Genomic DNA, 19,887 nt, shown 5'->3' on the forward strand with positions numbered 1-19,887 from the left:
TACAAAACTCTTCATCCTGTCCCCGAGAGGAAGATGACAAAAGCCCTCCATAAATGTTAAAAATGTTAAAATTAGTTTCTTTTTTGTTTTTTTTACAAATATAAAACTAGCACGGTTGCCCAACAACCTGCTGTCACAGGTTTATACAACCAGCACGTCTTCTTTACATGATGTGCTTTACAAAAAAAAAAGGCAAAAGTCCAAAGCATTTATACAACACGTTACACATTAGATCAGGAACACAATCCATTCCTCTGAGAGCAGATAACAAGTGGTTCATGTGTTTGTCTCCATCACACTTTGACGTGATGTCACTCCAAGTACAAAAAAAACCATAATCACATCCAAGACCCTTCAGACTGTCGATGCTTTAGGAACAACTCTGTTTGTTTTACTAGTGTTGTAAGACCAGACTAACCAAGACCACAAGACATACCGTCGACCAGACCGGGTTGAAACCAAGACCAAGGTAGGCCGAGACTGAGTCAAGACCTAAGACATTTAGGGATCGAGATTGAGTCAAGACCAAGAGATCAAGGCAGGGCTCATAAATGATAAAAAAAAAAAACTCTCAGTGGTGGTCTTGGTCTAAAATCCAGAGTCCGCCCAGTCTGAGACCGAGACAAGACCGAGTAAAAAAGATCTAGATTCTGAGACGAGACGGAGACCATCAAAAAGTGGTCTCGAGACGGCCTTGGTACTACAACCACTAGTTTTTACATTCTTATGTTTCCAGGAATGTTTATGAACCCAAAGGTTGGATGATTTCCTCTCGACATGAACATTTTGTGAGTTATTGCCCTGTAAATTGAAGATTCAAATCAGCTGCCAGAAGACCTTTTTTTTATTATTTTCCTCTTCTCCATGTGCATGCTTCATTATTGTTCTTATTTTAAAATGTTGAGTTAACGATGTTATAAAAAAAAAAAAAAAAAAAAAAAAAAAAAAAAGTGTAGCGACACACGATGAAATGTTGTACGGAGGTCTGACCTTTAAATTACCCGACAGGAACGCACTTCCTTTTTTTACCCAATATTAAGTTTGGTGTTGTAATGTAGTCACACCGAGCGTCAATATTAGCGTTTTAATTTTGTATCTAATGTCGGGTTTTTACGACATACTAATATAGAAAAGTGATTTGTGAAACTAAAACAGTTCGTTACCTCCTGACAGACATTAAGGCTTCATTATGGTGCGATCTATTTCGTCTCTGAAGTCTGAAATTCTGAGTTGTCGGTCTGACACGTAATCAAGAACGCCCCCCCCTGAAGTCTGTGTTCGGACTCTGAGAACCTTCAGTAGCACGAGTTAAAATCCAACATGGCCGCCACGTGCGTCAACAGTAACGTTTAAGCAACTGTTGAGTTTATTAGCAGCTTAGTCCTCTTGGGGAAATTAAATCGACACACCGAGAGTACATTATTACGTGGTGTGTTGTCGTTATCGTCAGGTAATTAGCTAAAAAAAAAAAAAAAAAAAAAGAAAGTTTCTCCTCGAGGCGTCCATGTTGCTTGTCAGGCTTGTTGCCAACTAACAACTGGAGCGTGGTTAACTCGGGTGTGACGTCATTTCGAGATCCGAGGTTAAATGTGACGCACCCTAACCCTTAAAATAAGACAAACTCTTTGGACCGAGACATCACACGATAACCTTCAAGATGCCACGCCCTACGTTCATTTGTTTACATTCAGAGAAAGAATAATACACACAGAAGTTGTTAAAAATATAAATTCCTATTGACTGTATGTCTCGACATTATAGAAGTAAAAACCGGCCTGACTGTCACTTTAACTTAACACTGAACGGGGAGGAGGTTCGGCGGAGTTTCAGGGCCACATTACAGACACAACCATGAAGAATTAAGTATGTGGGAATAAAGTCATAATGAGGAAGTATGCTCCACGTTCCTCACTTTAGAGCAGGCGGCGGGCTCCCCTTTTATTACTCTTTAAAACGACATAAAACACTAAAAGCCTCAAAGTACAACCTTTTTCCTGCAATGCTTTTTTCTTTGTTTTAATCAATCTTTCCCCTCCTGATATAAAAATCCTCCTCTTAAGAACTGATACACAGCACATAATAAATTACAATCTGTCATATACGTTTTAAAATTAGGTTAACTGGTGACTCTAAATTGCCCGTCGGTGTGAATGTGAGTGTAGCTGCTTGTCTGTCTCTATATGTCAGCCCTGTGATTGACAGGCAAACAGTCCAGGGTGTAACCACGCCTCTCAGCCAATCACAGCTGGGACAGGCTCCAGCACTCGGTTACCTGTAACGGGCTGTCTGGAGTATAGATACTGGATGGATTCATTTTTGGACTCTACTCAAGAGAGAGAGTGGGGAATGACATGCGGGAAAGGAGCCACAGGTCGGATGTGAACACCGGGCCGCCCGCTTGGAGGTCAACGACCTCTGTACAGGGGTTGTGCAAACTAACCACTAGGCCACAGACGCCCCGGTATATTTGATTTTTGCTGTATTCATATTAACAAAGTCGCATATTAACCCTTTAAACACAGAATTGTGAATGACAAGTCACACCACAGAGAGATAAAAAATATAATGACGTTTACATGACAAGATTGATATACTTTAGAAGACTTTTATGATCATGTGACCTGGAAGCGATGAGATGTGATTGGCTCCTCTACAGACCTGCAGCAAAGAGATGAAGATATGCACGATGTGACAGCTCCCCAAAAGTGAAGCCAAAACACTTAGAGCTCCTCCTGCTTACTGGCTGCAGTGTGGGCCCATAAGCTCCGCCTCCTCCATGTTAGCAGATGGAGATGGGTCAAACTACAGTTCAAATAAATATTTCTTAAACATGGTATCTGTCTTTATAGTTAGTTCTTAACAAGCTGATTTATGTTCTAGTGTTCCTGGTTTTAAAAATGTTAGAATTAGATGCCATAAAAAATGGGTTTTAATGTCATGATTGACAGCTCTGTTGTGTGCAAAGTAGAGGAGAAACAGTGAGGGTGTTTTTGGCTTCACTTTTGTACAACAGGAAGAGGCTGAGACGTCCATCTTTATATACAGTCATTGACTGTGACAGGGCGGCTGGTGATTAATGCTTAATGTGTGTGGATTAACATTTGAGTCAGATTTTATTATAAAGCACTTCTTGGCTCTGCTCGGTTCAGTTTGTTTGCATAAAAGAAGTGTGTGTGTGTGTGTGTGTGTGTGTGTGTGTGTGTGTGTGTGTGTGTGTGTGTGTGTGTGTGTGTGTGTATGAAGGGCACTCTGGTCCAGTGAGCGATGAAGTGCACTTCTTTAAAAACATTTCTCAATTTTAAAAAAAGAATGAAAACTCCAAAGTCAGATCCGCCGAACTGCAGCGTGTCATCTTCAAGTTAAAAAAATAATAAAACTAAAAACGTCAAGGAGGTGAAAGCACCAAGTGTCAGAGGTCTGCTGAGTTAACTTTCCTGCTGTTAGCTCCAGGATTGTGGCGGATCCTCTGTTAGTGAGCCGCACGCTTCAAGAGAAGAAGAGAGGTGAGTCTGGAATTTCCTTAATGACGTCGCTGTGCTGAAGAACCTCCTCACAGCTTATAAACGCTGGTTCAGCTCCTCGAAAACGTTCACAGGAGTTTATGTTGTGCAGCTCCGGCCGGCTCCAGTTTACCGTGTCAAAACCAAGTGATGGCTGAGACTTCAGGGCCGCCACTGTAGCCGTGTGTGGGGGGGAATACAGTAAGTATGACTAGATGTATATTTAAAAGGAATCAAAAATGTGCTGACCAGAAGAGGTCCTTAAAATAAACAAGAGGTTCCTCCATCTGTGAGACAATCCACAGACCCCCCCCCCCCAAACTTTAAAACAAGCTTGATGTGGGGTTAGAGAGTCAGGCCAGAGGGGGAGACGTTCAGGGGGTGGAGGGCTTGTGGAGGATCCCTTGCAGGTCCTCCGGTAACGACAGGATGACGGCCTCTATGTGAGCCCTCAGTTTGGCCACCGTCCCTGGACGCACAGGGAGCTGCTCCTTCTCCGCCTGAATCTGCGGAAAGAGAAGATACAAACTGATAAAGTAATACTTGAGTGCGAGCAGTACGAACGGTAGATTTCTCTGTACTCTTTGGAGTAACGATGCAGAGTTTTTGAACTTTGAGTTCACACTGACCAGTTTATCTTTCAGCTTCAGGACCAGATCAACCGTCTCCACCTCGGAGTGCTGCTGGATCCTCTGCTGCAGATCCTTCAGACACAGAGAGACAGACAGGTAGAGACAGACAGATTCAGAGAGACAGACAGATTCAGAGAGACAGAATAGAATACGTCATGTCTGTAGAGCTGATGGAGTCAGGTGTGTCTCTGCAGTTGATCAGAAACTTCAGAAGTATCAGTTGGTATTTCAGATCAAACCAGTGACCTCTGATAGAACCCGATCTCCTCCACCCTCTCCTCACCTCCTCGCACAGCGCCTCCAGGTGCAGAGCCTCCAGTTTCTGCGTCATCTCTCGCCTCCGGTTGCGGAACCAGCCGTCAAAGTTCGGAGACTTGAGGAAATTCCTTCAGACGCAGAAAAGAGTCCTCGTGAACACAAAGTCATAATTTACCCAGTGACTTCTACACAACTCTCATTAGAATCAAGACTTCCTGCTGATGATGACAGCTGAGTGAAAAAGGAGAGCGAGCAATGTCTGAACTGAACAAATATGTCCGTTGTGATTCTGTGAAACTACAAATACCACTGATATAAAGGAAAAAATTCTCATTATAGAGTCGTATAGCGGACTCCGCTGCTCCGTCCAGCACTTGCATGTTGTCCTTTTTACATCATGTCCTCATTCATCGTGTGTGTGTGTGTGTGTGTGTGTGTGTGTGTACCTGTAGAGTCCTATCCAGTCTCCCTTCAGTCTGGACGTGAGCTGAGGTCCGGCTTTCTCCAGCGTCTTCATGAAGTCCTGCTGGATGAACGGACGCAGCTGAGGAGGAGCCTTCCAGGGGCTGATGGACTTCTGGAGAGGCATCAGACTGGCCACATATCTCTCCTGTGACACACACACACACACACTTTAAACCAGCAGCCCCACTCACTGAAAACATGCAGACGTTGTTTCACTGCCTATTTCCACACAGTCTGTACGCTACAGTTTGGCTCCGTCGGACACCCTGACCAGCCGGGTCTGTTTCTGGAGCGTGAGCTGTACACACATCACAGGATAACTACGAGATCTCAAGAAGAAACGTGCCAACGACTTAATGTTGATAAAGTGATGAACAACACAATCATGAGTCTGTATATTGTGTTTTATTTTGAAATTGACCCGGATGCTCCGTCCATTTCCTCGTCTAACTTCCTGTCTGGGTTGTTCTATTCTGTGCAGCTTGACACATGCTTGGCGCTGCTGGCACGCCCTGGAGATCGGTCACCGTGGTAACAAGAGCATTGACTAGAGTGGCAGCCAATGGTGGCGTAGTGAGTATTAAAATATAAACATTAACTAAAGTTGTTGTTTGTTTTTTTTTTACCAGTGGAATGATGAAGCTCTGAGTCAGTTCTAAGAAGTAGCGTCGGAGTATTGCATTCTGGGCCGGCGAGGGCCTCTTCTGTTGAACTCCCTGAAGCACAAAAACAAAAAGCAGAATATAAAAAGTCAACAGAACGATCAAACATGAATCCATGATGAATAATCCCATTGAATCTCTTTAAAACGGGCAGTTTGTAAATAAAATACACAAAAAACAACAATAACAAAAATAAAAAAAGACGGATACTGACACCCAGCAGGCTGCGGTTCTCAACATTTTCAATACTCTCAAAATCTTTCAATATGGTGTGTTATGACACAATTAAATCTCCTTTATTTCAATCATTTATAGGATGAAAATGCACCATCGCTTTAAAAAAATAAAAAATAAAATAAAGATCTCGTCCAAACAGAAAAATGTTTGTGTGCATATGTTCTCCTGCAGCTCTTGATAAAAAAACAATAAATTTATGAAATACTGGGATACTGAGACTTCTGTATTTGTAGCTTTGGTATCCAAACACGTGTCAATATAATTTTTACTGGAATCATATCAAATGGAAGTTAAAAATTCTGTGACAGCAGGCGGATAAATAAATAAACCAAACTGTGTTAAAGGTCCAAACAGTAAGATGTGTAGTGTTGTTTTACAAACTCAGTCAGGAGCCGGTCTCACCTTCTGAAGCTGCTTGATGATTTCTTCATCTTTGTTCAGATACGGCTTGTACGCAGTGTACACACCTGTAACACACACACACACACACACACACAAACACACACACACACACACACACACACAAAGGAAGAGACACTCAGCAGGTCTGACTTGATGTGAATGAGATTTTGTGAGTGAGCTAAAGGACACAAAATGATTTTTTTTTTTGTTTTGCTGCCAGAGCAATACGCTCCTGTAGTATTCTTTCCTATGATGTTTATATATAATTTTACATTTAGTTTTTTTTCAAGACTTTAGAAAGTTGGAGAAAAGATGGTCATTGGTGTCTCTGCCAGCCTCGTCAGCGTTGCTTTGTGTCCCAGGCACTTAAACTGGATTGGTTCAAAATGCAGAATGAAAAATAATCTCCCACCAATGTTTTTGTAAAGATGCATCATCACTGAAAAAAACAACAATTAAAGGGAATCATAAATAACCAATGTAGAGGGTGAGGCATTTACCGGGTTTAGAGTCGAGAGTTTTGAGGTTCTTCAGTTTCTTGACTTTCATCTGCTTGGCCATTTCTCCTGAAGAAGAGACACATCCGAGGTGAGTCACATTTTCATCATCCGAGGTGAGTCACATTTTCATCATCCGACATGTTTCAGAACATTTGACCTACAGCTACTGTTGTAGTCAAAACCTCACTAACCGGGACCAAGACATACCCGAGACCAGAGTGCTCTGACACCGAGACAACACTGTACTTATCAATGATAAATCATCATCCTGTGTGCAGGGGGCGTCTCACTCACTTAGACTGTAACACTGGGAAGGTTACAGCCGGGGAATAAAAATCAATTTATGAATGAATTGAAGTTATTTGTTCTTTTAGAAAAGAGGCGTTTTCCTTCTAGTCACAGTAATGACTCGGGGAGGGGGGACAAAAAGCCGATCAGTGAGGGTCTTGATTTAAAATCCACTCTGAGACCGTGTCAAAATGTTTTTGATTCTTAGAAGAGACCGAGAGCTTCAAAAAGTGGTCTGGAGACTACAAGATTACTTACAGCTGTGGAGGATCAGAGCACAGAGGTTGTAAGCTTTTATAAAATTAACTGACCTTTTTATGAAGACATAGCTGCAGATTAAATTAAAGGTTATGACGTCGACAAACATCACATTTGACCAGAGAGGAGAATTTCAGAACTTCAGGACCAGCAGCGGTTTGACTTTCACCTGCTTGCTTCATGTCTCCGATGCGGATGATGTGCGGCCAGTGCTGCAGAGTTTTAGCGAAGAAGGGATTGGTCACTCCCAAAATGACTGACGGCCTGAAGACAGAGATGAAACACAGATGAGTAAAACCATCATCACTTAATAATAAAACTCTAAGCAGATATAGAGAGATGAAGAACCAATGAGCAAGGAGCTTCACTTCAAACTCCTGAAACCTCTCAGGAGAAGGAGAGTAATAACGACTGCAGAGAGCGGGCGGATCTTTATATCAGGAAGTAGAGTGCATTTTTTATATTCATTTTAACTGTTTTGTTACTTTGTTGTTCAGTTTTATCTCTGCTTTGTAAGGTGACCTTGAGTGTTTTGAAAGGCACCTATAAATAAAATGAATTATTATTATAATTTAAAAAAGGAGTTATATCTAAAATGCACTTTACTATTCGTTTATCCCACAATGATTGTCACAAAACTGGACGATGGAATCACACGTCCTGTGTTTGTCTCACATGGTGCAGAACTAGTTGAATCATGGGACAAAACAAAGACACGCTGAGTCTGTACTCACGGGGCCTGCGTCCTCGTTGTGTACTCCTTAAACTCGCTGTCGTGGATGGTGAAGTACGGCCGAAAGTCGCTGCAGTAACGCAGCGGAGAGATACAGCTGCAGAGAGAGAGACGAGTCAAAGACTGAGACTTAGTCATGTGTGAAGCCTCAGTGACTTCTGTGTGCGGCTTCATGAGCAGAAAGAAATGAGCTGCAGCTTCTTTTCACACGACTACAGCTGCCAAAAAATTCAGCTTCAAAAATGTCGAAAATTTTCATTGAAAAATTTTCAGCTTCAAAGAAAATGAAAACAGAAAATGTGCGTCGAGGCTTTTTGTCCCTCTGCTGAAATGCCTTCTAAAAACTCACCTGACCAACGCCAACACGGTATCCGAAGACTCCGCTGGCGACGGCGCCATGACGACGAGCGCCTCCCCGAGCAGCACCAACTCCCACAGCATCTGGATGTGGAAGAAGACTGGGTAGAAACATCTGGGGGGGAAAAAAAGAGAGAGAGAGTGGTTAGCGAGGTGTTTTTACATCCTTTTTGTGTTTTTTATAGCTTATTAATTAATGAAGTTAATTTATGTGAGACAGACGTAATTCTTTTCAGGTTAATTTACAAAAGAACCAAAAACTCAGAGGACATCTTCCATTATTTTTCCCTTAAAAACATCTGGATTGTAGGGCTTTTAGTAAAGGTGGGAGAGAAAATGCTGCAGTACTCAAAGTGGCCAGCAGGTGGGAGCAGAGTGTGACAAAAGCCTGTAGATTGTGGAGAGCAAAAAAAAACAAAAAAAAAACAACCTGTAACCTGGACGTCTCACCTGAAGAGGTCGACTTCATGGATGGTCGGGAGCACGATGGACACCTGACTGTCAGTCTGAGAAACAGAAACACAACGTTTGAAAACAAAGTCGTATACACACGTTTATTTTCATACAGGTGTGGGATTATGTTTGTCATCACCTGTGTGGACTGCACCAGCTGGGAGGTTCCTGGTTTGTCGTAACTGGTCGGGATGCGAACCTGCAGAACCACACAGATCACACAACAGTCACACATCGATTACCTCAGAATATTCACTCTGCGCTCGCAAATGGTCATGACAGTGAGAAGGTCACAGCTGGCTGTGTGCGGATGATTGTTTGAATGCATGGACAGAACAGGAGTCATGAGTTGCTCAGTCAAAGCTTCATATTTGAAGTGACGGCGACACTAAACTATACTTGAGAGTGTCTGATCGGGGAGTGAAGGAGGACCTTGGTGTTGGTCTGAACACACTTCCCAGATTAGGGATTATGATGCACCATTAAGAGGAAAATTACAAATAACATCTTTTTCCTTTTTGGAACACTTTTTCATTGTTTTGTTTGTCACTCTCTTACATGCATCAAAGCAGGACTTGACATTAAAAGTCTCATATCATTCTCCAACAATGATCAGCACCGTGTACAAGATCAGCAAAGATAAAAGGTACTAGGGCTGGTTAAAAAAATCGATTCGTCAATGCATTGCAATTATTATTTTCCCAGTTCAACATTGATTCAGGGAAATCTTGAGATCGATTTTTTTTCCGTTGTAATGACACCCCTCTCCACTGGGGGCGCTGTGGGTGCTGTGAATTCAAGTCAGGCACAAATTTGCATACTGTGCTTTCATGTTTTATTCTTTGTTTATTAAAGAATAATGCAACGATAAAATTTATTTTTGAGTCAGAGTGTTTTAAACAAATATAAACACATAATTATTTAACAAATATAAGAAGGTACTGTGATGAGTTATCTCGGTATTTCTTTCACCTATGTTTAATATTGAATCGATATCGAAGCATATTGATCAATATTGAATCAAATTGTAAGGTTGTGGACAATACCCAGCCCTAAAACCTACAAATTAATACACACGGGCAACGACATCAACACAAAATGAAAGTTCCTCACAGGAGCTTCAAATGATCTTCTCTACTCGGTGCTGCAGCAACCGATCCCAAACGTTTTGTTATTTTTCTGGACACTCCACATCCAGCCTATCCAGCATGAGAATTTTCCTTCATGATCTATAAACCTCCATCTTATCGGATTCTTCTCAAACTTCTGCAAATGTTTATCTTTGTGAGGATGCAGCAGAATCATGACGCTTCTTAAAAGTCTAGAAATGTACAGTCCTAAATTCATTGCTCTTCAGTATGCAGGTATTTAATTGAAAACATTTTGCAACTAATACACAGACAATTTATGTTCTGAAATGTGAGGATCAGATCCCCTTCATTCGGATGTCCTGACTCCTCTGGATCCACTCTAACTTCTAATATCACACATCTGGCTAAAGAGAAAAACTGAACTTGAGGCTACAAAATCAAAAGTTCAAAAATCAACGAGCGGTTACCTCCCCTTCCTCTAAACAGTCTAAGAAATCGAGTTTAGATAAATCTAATACGCGTTCATGTCTGCTGGAACATGAGCAAACATTACTGATCTTTGTTAAACCTGTGCGTCAGAGGAGACGACAATCTGATCTCCACCCACTGAGTGTGTTTGTACACGTGTGTGTGTCTGTGTTTACCTTGATGACCACGCCCATTATAGGCAACGTAAGGATTCGTCCAGGATGGGGCGACGGCCAGCGATCTATGTCATTACAAGCTGTCAATAAAAAAGACAAATATTAGCTGTATGAATCAGAGTTTGTTGGATCAGAGCAGGACGTTAGTAAAGTTTATCTTCACTCCTCCATTGGACTCTTTGCTACATTTCAGTCAGAATGCTCACCAAACGCCCCCGAACCCTCCCGTCCTGTCTCAATGTTTTCATTCTGTTTCAGTGTTCAGTGCTAAGTTAGTCGGTCTTTTTAACCCTGCAATGCAGTTTTTTATTTTATTTGCACTACGCAGCTCAGGGAAATAAGAGATGTTTTGTATTTATATTACAGACAGACAGACACACAGACAGACACACAGACACATACACAGACAGACAGACAGACAGACAGACAGACACACAGACACACAGACACACAGACACACAGACACACAGACAGACAGACAGACAGGTATAAAGGTGAACAGTGACTTGATGTCAGACTGACCTGCTTCCAAACACGGCTCCTGTTTCTCAAAATATTCTGGAGCCATGATCTTCAGCAGGGAGTGGAAGAATGTGACGTAGGGCAGCTTACTGATCAGGAGCAGAGACTACAGAGAGAATTAGACACAATGATGGAAATAATATTTAAGATTGGCGACCATTATTTTTAATATGACACGGAACTTTGTCACCTGATCTTTCCTGTTCATCCATTTTGACACTTTGAGAAAATATTCTTAACGTTTGATTGTGATTGAACATAAAGCAGTTTGCTCTCAAATAAATCCACTGAGGTTTCCAACATCCATCTTTAGATATCTTGTTTTGTTTCCAGTCGTTACTAAAGAACCCGGAGCGGTGTTCTGCTTCTCTGTGCCTGCTCACTGAAAGCCAACAGATACAGCGAGAGTTCGCACCGCACGGCTCCGCTGCTCACTCCTTGTGTTTGATTTGAGTTTCCAACACACTGCACATCATTTATTTCCCAAACAGGATTTCACCTTTTTTTTGTTTTTTGTGTGGATGACTTTGACATATCGTAGGAGAAAAGTTGTAAAAAGGTGACGCCGCTAGCTCTGTTAGCATGGCTAGGTCTCCCAGGATGCTTTGAGCAGCGAGTCGGACAGTTGCACTACACAACGTGTGGGGTGCGCGTTTTGTTTGACAGATGTCAATCAAGATGTGAGCTGCTACACCCACACAGACCTGAGAAATGACCAAAGCTGCAAAATAAGCTGTTTTTGACGAGGTTTCTTTCATAGTTACTAAGGTTTATTTTGACTCAGATTTTTGTTGATGCTTAATGAAACTTTGAATTACACATACAGATTTGTAATATTTAAAAGTCAGGTGTCCAGGGGCTTTAAGAAATACATTCACATTTGAGAAGCAGGAACCAGGTTTGCATTTTTTACTTGAGAAATCACTTGAATGATTGATGACTGTTTTTTATTTATTTACATGTGCAGGACTTAACCGTGAACAGATGGATTTATGAGTCGTGTCCGATTGATTCGTTGATCAACACTGACCTTCTGGAAGTATCCTCTCTTCAGGGATTTGTCTCGCACCTGCCGGAAGTACACGTAACCGTAGTAATGACCCTGGTCTCTCTGAAAAACAAAAATACATGATTCAGATGTGTGCTGGGGCGGCTGTGGCTCAGTGGTTGAGTTGGGCGGAGGGTGGTTGGGCGGAGGGTGGTTGAGTGGAACCGGAGGGTCAGGGGTTCAGCCTCCAGCTCCTGCAGGAAAGTGTCCTTGGGCAAGACACTTAACCCCAAGTTGCTCCTTCTGCTTTGTCAGTGGTGTATGAATGTGTATGAATGGATCTTTACACAGCAGCCTCTACCATCAGTGTGTGAATGTGTAGGTGTGACCTGTAAAACAGCTTTGAGTCTTCAGAAGACTAGATAAGAAATAAACAAGCTCAAGTCCATTTGCCATTTACTGTGTGTGTGTGTTTGTGTGTGTGTGTGTGTGTTTGTGTGTGTGTGTGTGTGTGTACCTTCAAACAGGGCGGAGCATCACGGTCTGTGTTTTCCAGGAAGCAGCCGAGCGACGTCTTCCGGTTTGAGCCCTGTCGGAAGCGGAAGCAGAACTGGGTGTCGCCAAGACAACCTGGAAACACAACAGAGTGACGGTGGGGTCATCAGGGGAACACTGGGCATTTCCCGCCGGCGTGAATCCGAGCGGCTCTGGCTCTAAGCAGGATTTATATTTTGCTTTGGTTTCTGTGATTTCATTTTGCACCTCTCAGTTTCTCTCTAGCTTCCAGGTTTCCTTCAGATTCTTGGACAAACAGGAAGAGGGGACAAAAAGGGGGAAATAGGAAGTGCCTGATGACTGGACCTTAACCTTTACATGACCTCCAAATGTCGTCCTCGGAACACACACACACCCCCACACACCCCCATCACACATCGTGTTGCCTTCAGACCACCCAGCGTGAAACAGGTCGTCAGCGGAAAGCTCCAAAGTCCGGTCATTTTGTTTCTGTGTTTACATGAAAAGTGTGAGAGACAACTTGCCGAGACTTTTTGTGAAACTGAAGAACTTGATTTTGCCTTTAAGTAAAGTAAAGAAGAAATCTGAAAAATAATTAACTACATCATGATGACAGAGACAAACTGGGAAACTAAAGATCTCTCGTTGAGATGTGAGACTGAATTATGGGAAAAAGAGATGCAGCTGCTCTCCCTCTCTCTCTCCCCCTCTCTCTCTCTCTCCCTCTCAGCTCTGTACGTATTGTGTCCTAATCCTGTCATCATCCTGAGGTCGGCAGGTACGTCAGCTCGACCGCAAGCTGACTCACAATCAACAAAACACACACCTGCAGACAAACACACACTTCCACACAGGTGTTGTGAGGTGTGTGTTTCTGTGTAAACCAATCCTTACTCTACTTTTCTCTCCGGTGTAGCATTACACATTAGTTAGAGTGTCTACAAACGCTTGTGTCCGTCCTTTTTCTAGGCTTTTTCTTACGTTCTCAAGTCCACACTTCTTGCAGCTGCAGGGTCCAAATATTGTAAGTATATCAAAGAGTAAAAGGCAGCTTTTGAAACCAGAGCCTAAAGGTTATGTTTCAGAAACGAGACGCAGTAGTAGAATTCCTGGTTGATAACAATACAAATGACTAATTACATGCCAAAAGCCAATCTTTTTTTCTTTAGATTTTAGTTGTTATTTATCACCCTCTTTGAGCTGCACGATCTCTACAGGCTGAGTTACTGCGGGGGCCTCACTTAACACCGTTTAATAACCACATCAGACTTCACCATAAAAGCCAAACTCTTCAGTGAAATGGGCTTTTCAGAGTTCAGACAATAAAAGGATGAAACAGAAACTCACCTGAGTTGGAGTCGGGAAAAGAAAGGTAGCAGATGCTTGTTTTCTGAGGGGGAAAAAAAAGAGAATTTGTTTAATTTAGTTGTCATTCAAATGTCAGAAAGCAAACTTTAAATGATCAAATGATAATCAATGCAATGAACCAACGTGAACAATTGCTTTTAATCTTCAAAACTTCAGCCAACTTTTACAATCTTCTTTGAGTTAATGTCATAAATCTTACAAAATGAGCTCTTCTTTTAATGTGACATGAGTCTGACTCACCTCTTTCTCTGACAGTTTGGAGTGATGAGGATAAATCACCTGGAAAACAAATTTACAATTAACACCAGTGCAAATCTAAAAAAAAAAAAATGAATGAAGCTTCTTGTGAACAAACATTGAGTGTTTCATCAGTTTTCTTAAAACCTCTTGACAGTTTAAGGAACATTTACGATCATCTCTATTTAAACTCTTTCACCGTTTTTTGGTGTATTTCCTGCTCTGGACCGCCTTTCTGGTCGCAGCATTTTGTTGAAGCTGGTTTCTGAATTGGTCAAACATATTTTTTACCATATATTATTTAAAGTCGACCTATTCTGCGGATCCCCGTTTTTTAAAATACTTACATGTGGCGTTACAATGCTGGAGGATAATCAAATTAAACGTGGGCAAAGTTTCAGATCATGAACTAAAAACAGCTTGTTAGGGGCGCTGGTGGCGCAGTGGTTAGTGTGCGCGCCCCATGTATGGAGGCTGTCGTCTCAAGCGGGCGGCCCGGGTTCGCATGTCATTCCCCACTCTCTCTCTCCCTGATTTCCGACTCTATCCACTGTCATATCTCTCCATTAAAAGGCACAAAAAGCCCCAAAAAAAATCTTGTTCTGCAAATCATGCAACAGTTCCCCGAGATGAAAGTTAGCTAACCAGACCTATTTCATTTTTTGAACCAGGCTGAAAATGGCTTTTTTTTTTTTTTTTTTTTTTTTTTAAATGGGTGTGTATGTGACTTCTGGGGTTCCAGGAGTCAGCCTCCAGTGGACACTCGGGTGAACTGCAGGATTTTGCAATTCAGCATTGGCTTCATTTGTCAACACGGGAAATTGTTGCTTGTTTTTTTTTTTTTTTTTTTTTTTTTACAGACGTCAATATTAGATAAAACAAAAGGTGTTTTTTGATCTGCAAATCATGCAAAGCTACTCTGTAGGTTTCACAGACTGACAACATGACAGGTGACCATGAGTAGAATCTGGGATCTTTACTATAAAACATTAAAAGACGTGATAATAAATACGAGAAAAATGCCATTGTTGCATCAGGATCTAAAAAATCTGCAACTGTCACAATAAGATTTTGTGTAAACTCATTTTCTTCAGGGGTTCAGACTCACAACAAAGTCTTTGGCCCCTTAAAAAAAAACTGTTGACACACATTATTTACTATTCACTGACACGTTCAAGAGGAATGCTAACACCTTCATGTCTGCACAATCCTCGCCCAGCCTTTAACTTCCAAAATACTTGCAGCCAAACAAAATCATAATAACAAACTACTAAATCTATTTAAGACGTTCAGGGAGATCCTGCAGACTTTTGTGTGAAGTGAAACAGAAAGTCTTGACTTAATCTGATCCCAGTAAGGGAACTGAAAACCATGTAGGGCACTTTGTGTAAACTTGTCATCAGTTCATTAGTCCAACTCCTGTGGGAACAACAGGTGTTTTTTTCTGCTTGCAGGTGAGACTCCAGTGAGATTCAAACCCTCTATGTGAGAAATGCAACGCTTAACATAGTAATAAAACAAAATCCACCTTTTAAGGAAAAGGATTCAGGGAAATGCAGACAATGTAAAGCAGCCTGTGTTGGGACAGGCTAACTCCTGGGAGGACACCTTAACTATCTGTTAAATCACTTGTTATCCTTTATTTCCACATGTTCAGCCTTAGGTTGCAGATGTGTCTGAACATGTCCAATGAGCAACTTAATAAAGGAGCACAGTCACAACTTGATAGAGAGGTTTGAGTGCTTCAGTCCAGGAAATAGCCGGGGCCTTCCATAAACTGCTAACTTAGGCATTTATTTTTTTTGCTACAGTGAAGAGGAGTTTACATGACCCCCCCCCCCCCACCCCCAAACAGGATGTCTCTGCCTCACCTCCACCGCCTGGCCCAGCTCCAGGTCGAAGCCGACCACACAGATGCAGTGCAGCCAGGTGGAGAAGCGGTCCCAGGGCAGCAGGAGAGCCTCCTCCGGCTCCTCGTCGCCTCCGGGCCCGGGAGGAAGAGTTATCTCCTCGGCCGGGGAGATGCTACTAGCGTCCTGGTCGTCCAGATCCTCCGGCTCTTCGACCTGCTCCCCCAGCTCCTCCGGGCCTTGCAGAGCCATGGCGACGGCCCGACACGCACGCTCTGGAGAGGGGTTTGAGGATATCCGAAGATGTTCACAAGAAATATTAGTTAGTATCCCTCAGGTGACAACAACAGGAGGTGAGCAGCGGGACACAAACTAGCCATCTAGCTAACACCGCACAGCAGCAGCAGCAGCAGCCAGAGCGTACGTGGTGACGATTACTGCAACGTCATCGCGTAAGGACGTCCCTGCCACTGTTGTATTCAAGTCATGTTAGGGCATTGTAAAAAACAACTCTGATGTCAAATAAAGTGCCCCGACAAGTGTCTTTGAAAATGCTGCACAAGTGCGCCCCAGTTAATTCACTTCCTGTTAAATAAAGGCTGACCTCTGACCTTCTTTTTATCACATTGCAGATGAAACGACAACTCACGTCACCTCACTGTTATGGCACGGGGAAAGCACACAGTGACACACAGTGGACTTCAGCTTCTTTCTCTTTTCAGCTGCACAGCTGTCTTAAAGACGCAGCCTCCAGTTGGACATTTACATTTTTACCTTGACAAATTATATACTGGCAAAATTTCACCCAAATGTTTGCACAGACAAAAATTGCACTACATCCTTTCAGACACTGCTGCACATGTCTAATCTTAACTGTGTTTGAAATTGTAGACATGTCTCTATTTTTATTCCTGCACAGGTTATTTACATGTTCTTGGTATAGCTCTAATTTTTAATTGTACAGTTTCTTTTTTTTTTTTTTTAGGTTTATTATGCCTTTATTTTGAGATAGAAAAGTGGAACTCAAAAAAAAAAGTCAGAACTCGAGAGAGTGGGGAGTGACGGATTTGAACCTGGGCCACATGGGGCATGTGCACTAACCCCTAGGCTACCGGTACCCCTACTGACTCTATAGAGGTTTCTTTAAATCTTTGTTCAGAATCAGAATCAGAATCAGAATCAGAATCAGAATCAGGGTTTATTGCCAAGTACATTTACACATACAAGGAATTTGACTTGGTGTATTGGTGCTAAACGGGTTTGGGTGGACATTGAGTGTAGTTAGAGGTAACAAATGTCTATCTATCTATCTATCCATCTATCTATCCATCTATCTATCTATCTATCTATCTATTTATCTATCTATCTATCTGTCTAACCTTGGTCTTATTTAAACACACTTATGCTACTCGCTGCACCTGTTCTGCACTCTTCTTCTTCTGAGTGTTTCTCACATTTCGAATAAATGACTTTGTAAATTAGCCGCATTCTGAGCCTGAGTCAGGAAGAGGCAATAAATGTGCTTTAAATAAAATCCTCCCACTGCTCGGTCGCTTGGATCAAACAGATGGATGAAACAGAGTGGGGGGGCTCACAGAGTGGGGGTGGGGGGGGTGGGGGGTGGGTTAGGGCTGAAATGTGACACAAATCCACCTTGATAAAGGTGAGTAGATACAAGAAGAGAACAAAGCCACCATTGTCTGATACAAACAAACCAATTAGACTTATAAAACACATCGAGAAAAGATGAAAGAGGCAGTGAAAAAGGTCAAATTTAATAAATATAATAATAAACTAAACTAGATTCTTTGAGCATCTTAATCTTTATCATTTGTTATTCTCTATTTTACATGAGATTGTAATTTTCTTTTTTTCAGTTCGGGACAGTTTAAACTCCTAAGACTCTTTGTGTTTGATTTGATGATATACAACAAACAATTTCATGATTAGTTCAATTTAATGATTCATGATAACTTTTAAAGAGAACAAAATCCTCATCGCTGATCTATTACTTTTAACGTTTGCAAATGAAGGAAAGATCTTCACATAGAGCTTAATAAAATAATGAAAGTATTAATAGCAAACAGCACATTAACTCTTTTTAAACCAGTACTCTTGTACTATTTGAGTTTCTATCTGAGTGTTGTGTTTGTTTGTGACACACAGTCTCTGTATGACAGCACGCTGTGATGTCAAACTAAGAAGCTGAACTCAGTAAGATGCTGTTAAATCTTAAATAATAGTCCGACTGTTTGCGCTGTGACAGCTGGTCCCCTGCTCGCTCGGCTCTGCAGGGGGGCTGCATGGACACGACTGCAGGGACCTGCTGAGACCATGGAGGATCTCTAACCAAGACCAGGACCAGGGCCACGTTACAGTAAACCTGCATAGCACGATCCTGACACAAAAAGAATCCACAAACAATCTGCGGTTGTTTATGTTTGATGGGGTTTTCTTACACCTCGTGTTGATCTGTATTTTGTGAGTAACATTGTGAGTAAAACAGCTATGATCAATTTAAAACACTGAAGCCAAAATTAACTTTGCATCAGACACAATCGAAATGTGATTCTGAAAGGGAGTTCAAGATCAAGTCGAACACCAAGATGTGGAAAATTATCGTCTATGTGCAGATGAGTGCCATCTTTACAAGTGATTACCATGTGGCCGGATGTGGATTTGAGTTTCCTACTGGTACCAAAGAACATTATATATGACTTTGTTTTATTGAGAAGTAATTTACTGGATAAAAGCCAATCTTTTAAAATGATGAAATCGGACCTGAGAGAGGTTTGTATCTGTGATATATCAGGAATGGATGTATATAAAACGGTATCATCTGCATAGAGTCGAAGGTTATTGGAGATTATTGGTAAATAGTTCCTTTTTTTTGCACCAAAACCAATAAGACAAATTCTTTGCTTGTGGAAAACAACATGACCGTAAATCAGATTCAGATGTTTTGTCTTGTGTGTGTTTGCTGCTCAGTCCTTGCCTCGTCCTTCACTCTGGTATATTTGGAACAGACTGATAATCAGGCTGATCCTGAAGTGATCCCTACATCAATCCTCAAACCTCTCACACCTGCCAACACCCCCAGGAGGACCTCCTGCTGTATGAAAGAAATGTGTTGCATTAACATTTGATTATATTGCATAAAACATCAGGGACATTGGAGTTGCCTTGAGTTCAGAGTAAATGATGAAGGGAAGCAACAATGGGAAACTTCTAACTGTTAGACTTAAAAACATCAGATGCAGGGCAATGTGTTTTCTAATTATTATGTTATATGTTATTCTAATTGGTCTCTTTTAACACCTGTATATTTCATCATACTGCTGTCTTCTCTCGGTTGGGCTCTTAAATCTTTTTTCAAGTAACTAATCCCATTCATAAACATTCACACACCGCCGCTGAAGCAGCAGGAGCAACCTGTCTTGCTGAGGACACATTGGACATGTAGGAGCTGGGGATCGAACCCGTTAGATCCCAACCTTCCGGTTAGGAGGCCCCTGTGGCAGCGGTCATGGGTTCAAATCTGACCCCTGGCCCCTTGCTGCATGTCGTCACCCACTCTCTCTTCCCAGCATTTCCTGTCTCTGTCATTTTCAGTAAAAAGCAAAAATGTCCCATACCATTATCTTTAAAAAAAGAACATTGTCTTAATTGCTTATTCGAGTTTTTAAAGATATATACAAATATATATAAAGTTATGTTTTATATTGTTGTTTTAACCATCAATAGTATCAAAAAGTACCAGTTTGTTTTTCATGCGCTTTAAAGTTGATTTGATTCTTATTTTGACACAGAATGCTGAAGCAGAAGGGACACAGACTTTATGAGCTTTGCTTCAGGACTCACTTTATATGGCTATAAAAAAAAAGGTAGAGGACATGTTTTTCAGGAAAGTAACTTGACACATTCAC

General features: G+C 41.7%; 1 protein-coding gene across 1 annotated transcript; it reads right to left on the reverse strand.

Moving 5' to 3' along the window:
* Positions 1-924: 924 nt before the first annotated feature.
* On the reverse strand, positions 925-16,892 carry dennd6aa (DENN/MADD domain containing 6Aa). Its single transcript, XM_020657512.3, has 19 exons — positions 15,983-16,892; positions 14,115-14,153; positions 13,854-13,896; positions 12,508-12,620; positions 12,033-12,113; positions 11,003-11,108; positions 10,481-10,560; positions 8,885-8,944; positions 8,743-8,798; positions 8,285-8,407; positions 7,937-8,032; positions 7,372-7,466; positions 6,657-6,722; positions 6,157-6,221; positions 5,482-5,571; positions 4,837-5,000; positions 4,416-4,518; positions 4,130-4,204; positions 925-4,006 (listed from the first exon to the last, which is right to left on the reverse strand). The coding sequence occupies exons 1-19, from the start codon at positions 16,211-16,213 to the stop codon at positions 3,875-3,877; spliced, it is 1,818 nt and encodes a 605-aa protein (XP_020513168.1). The 5' UTR covers positions 16,214-16,892; the 3' UTR covers positions 925-3,874.
* Positions 16,893-19,887: the final 2,995 nt, after the last annotated feature.

This window comes from Labrus bergylta, chromosome 5, assembly GCF_963930695.1.
Source record: "Labrus bergylta chromosome 5, fLabBer1.1, whole genome shotgun sequence".
Classification (NCBI taxonomy): Eukaryota; Metazoa; Chordata; class Actinopteri; order Labriformes; family Labridae; genus Labrus; species Labrus bergylta.

Excerpts from the sequence above, each read along its gene's own strand:
- dennd6aa (XM_020657512.3), bottom strand. The coding sequence starts at position 16,213 with ATGGCTCTGCAAGGCCCGGAGGAGCTGGGGGAGCAGGTCGAAGAGCCG. Across the intron at positions 8,033-8,284 it reads ACCGTGTTGGCGTTGGTCAG|CTGTATCTCTCCGCTGCGTT; the intron begins GTGAGTTTTTAG and ends CTCTCTCTGCAG. Across the intron at positions 4,007-4,129 it reads TGAAGCTGAAAGATAAACTG|ATTCAGGCGGAGAAGGAGCA; the intron begins GTCAGTGTGAAC and ends CTCTTTCCGCAG.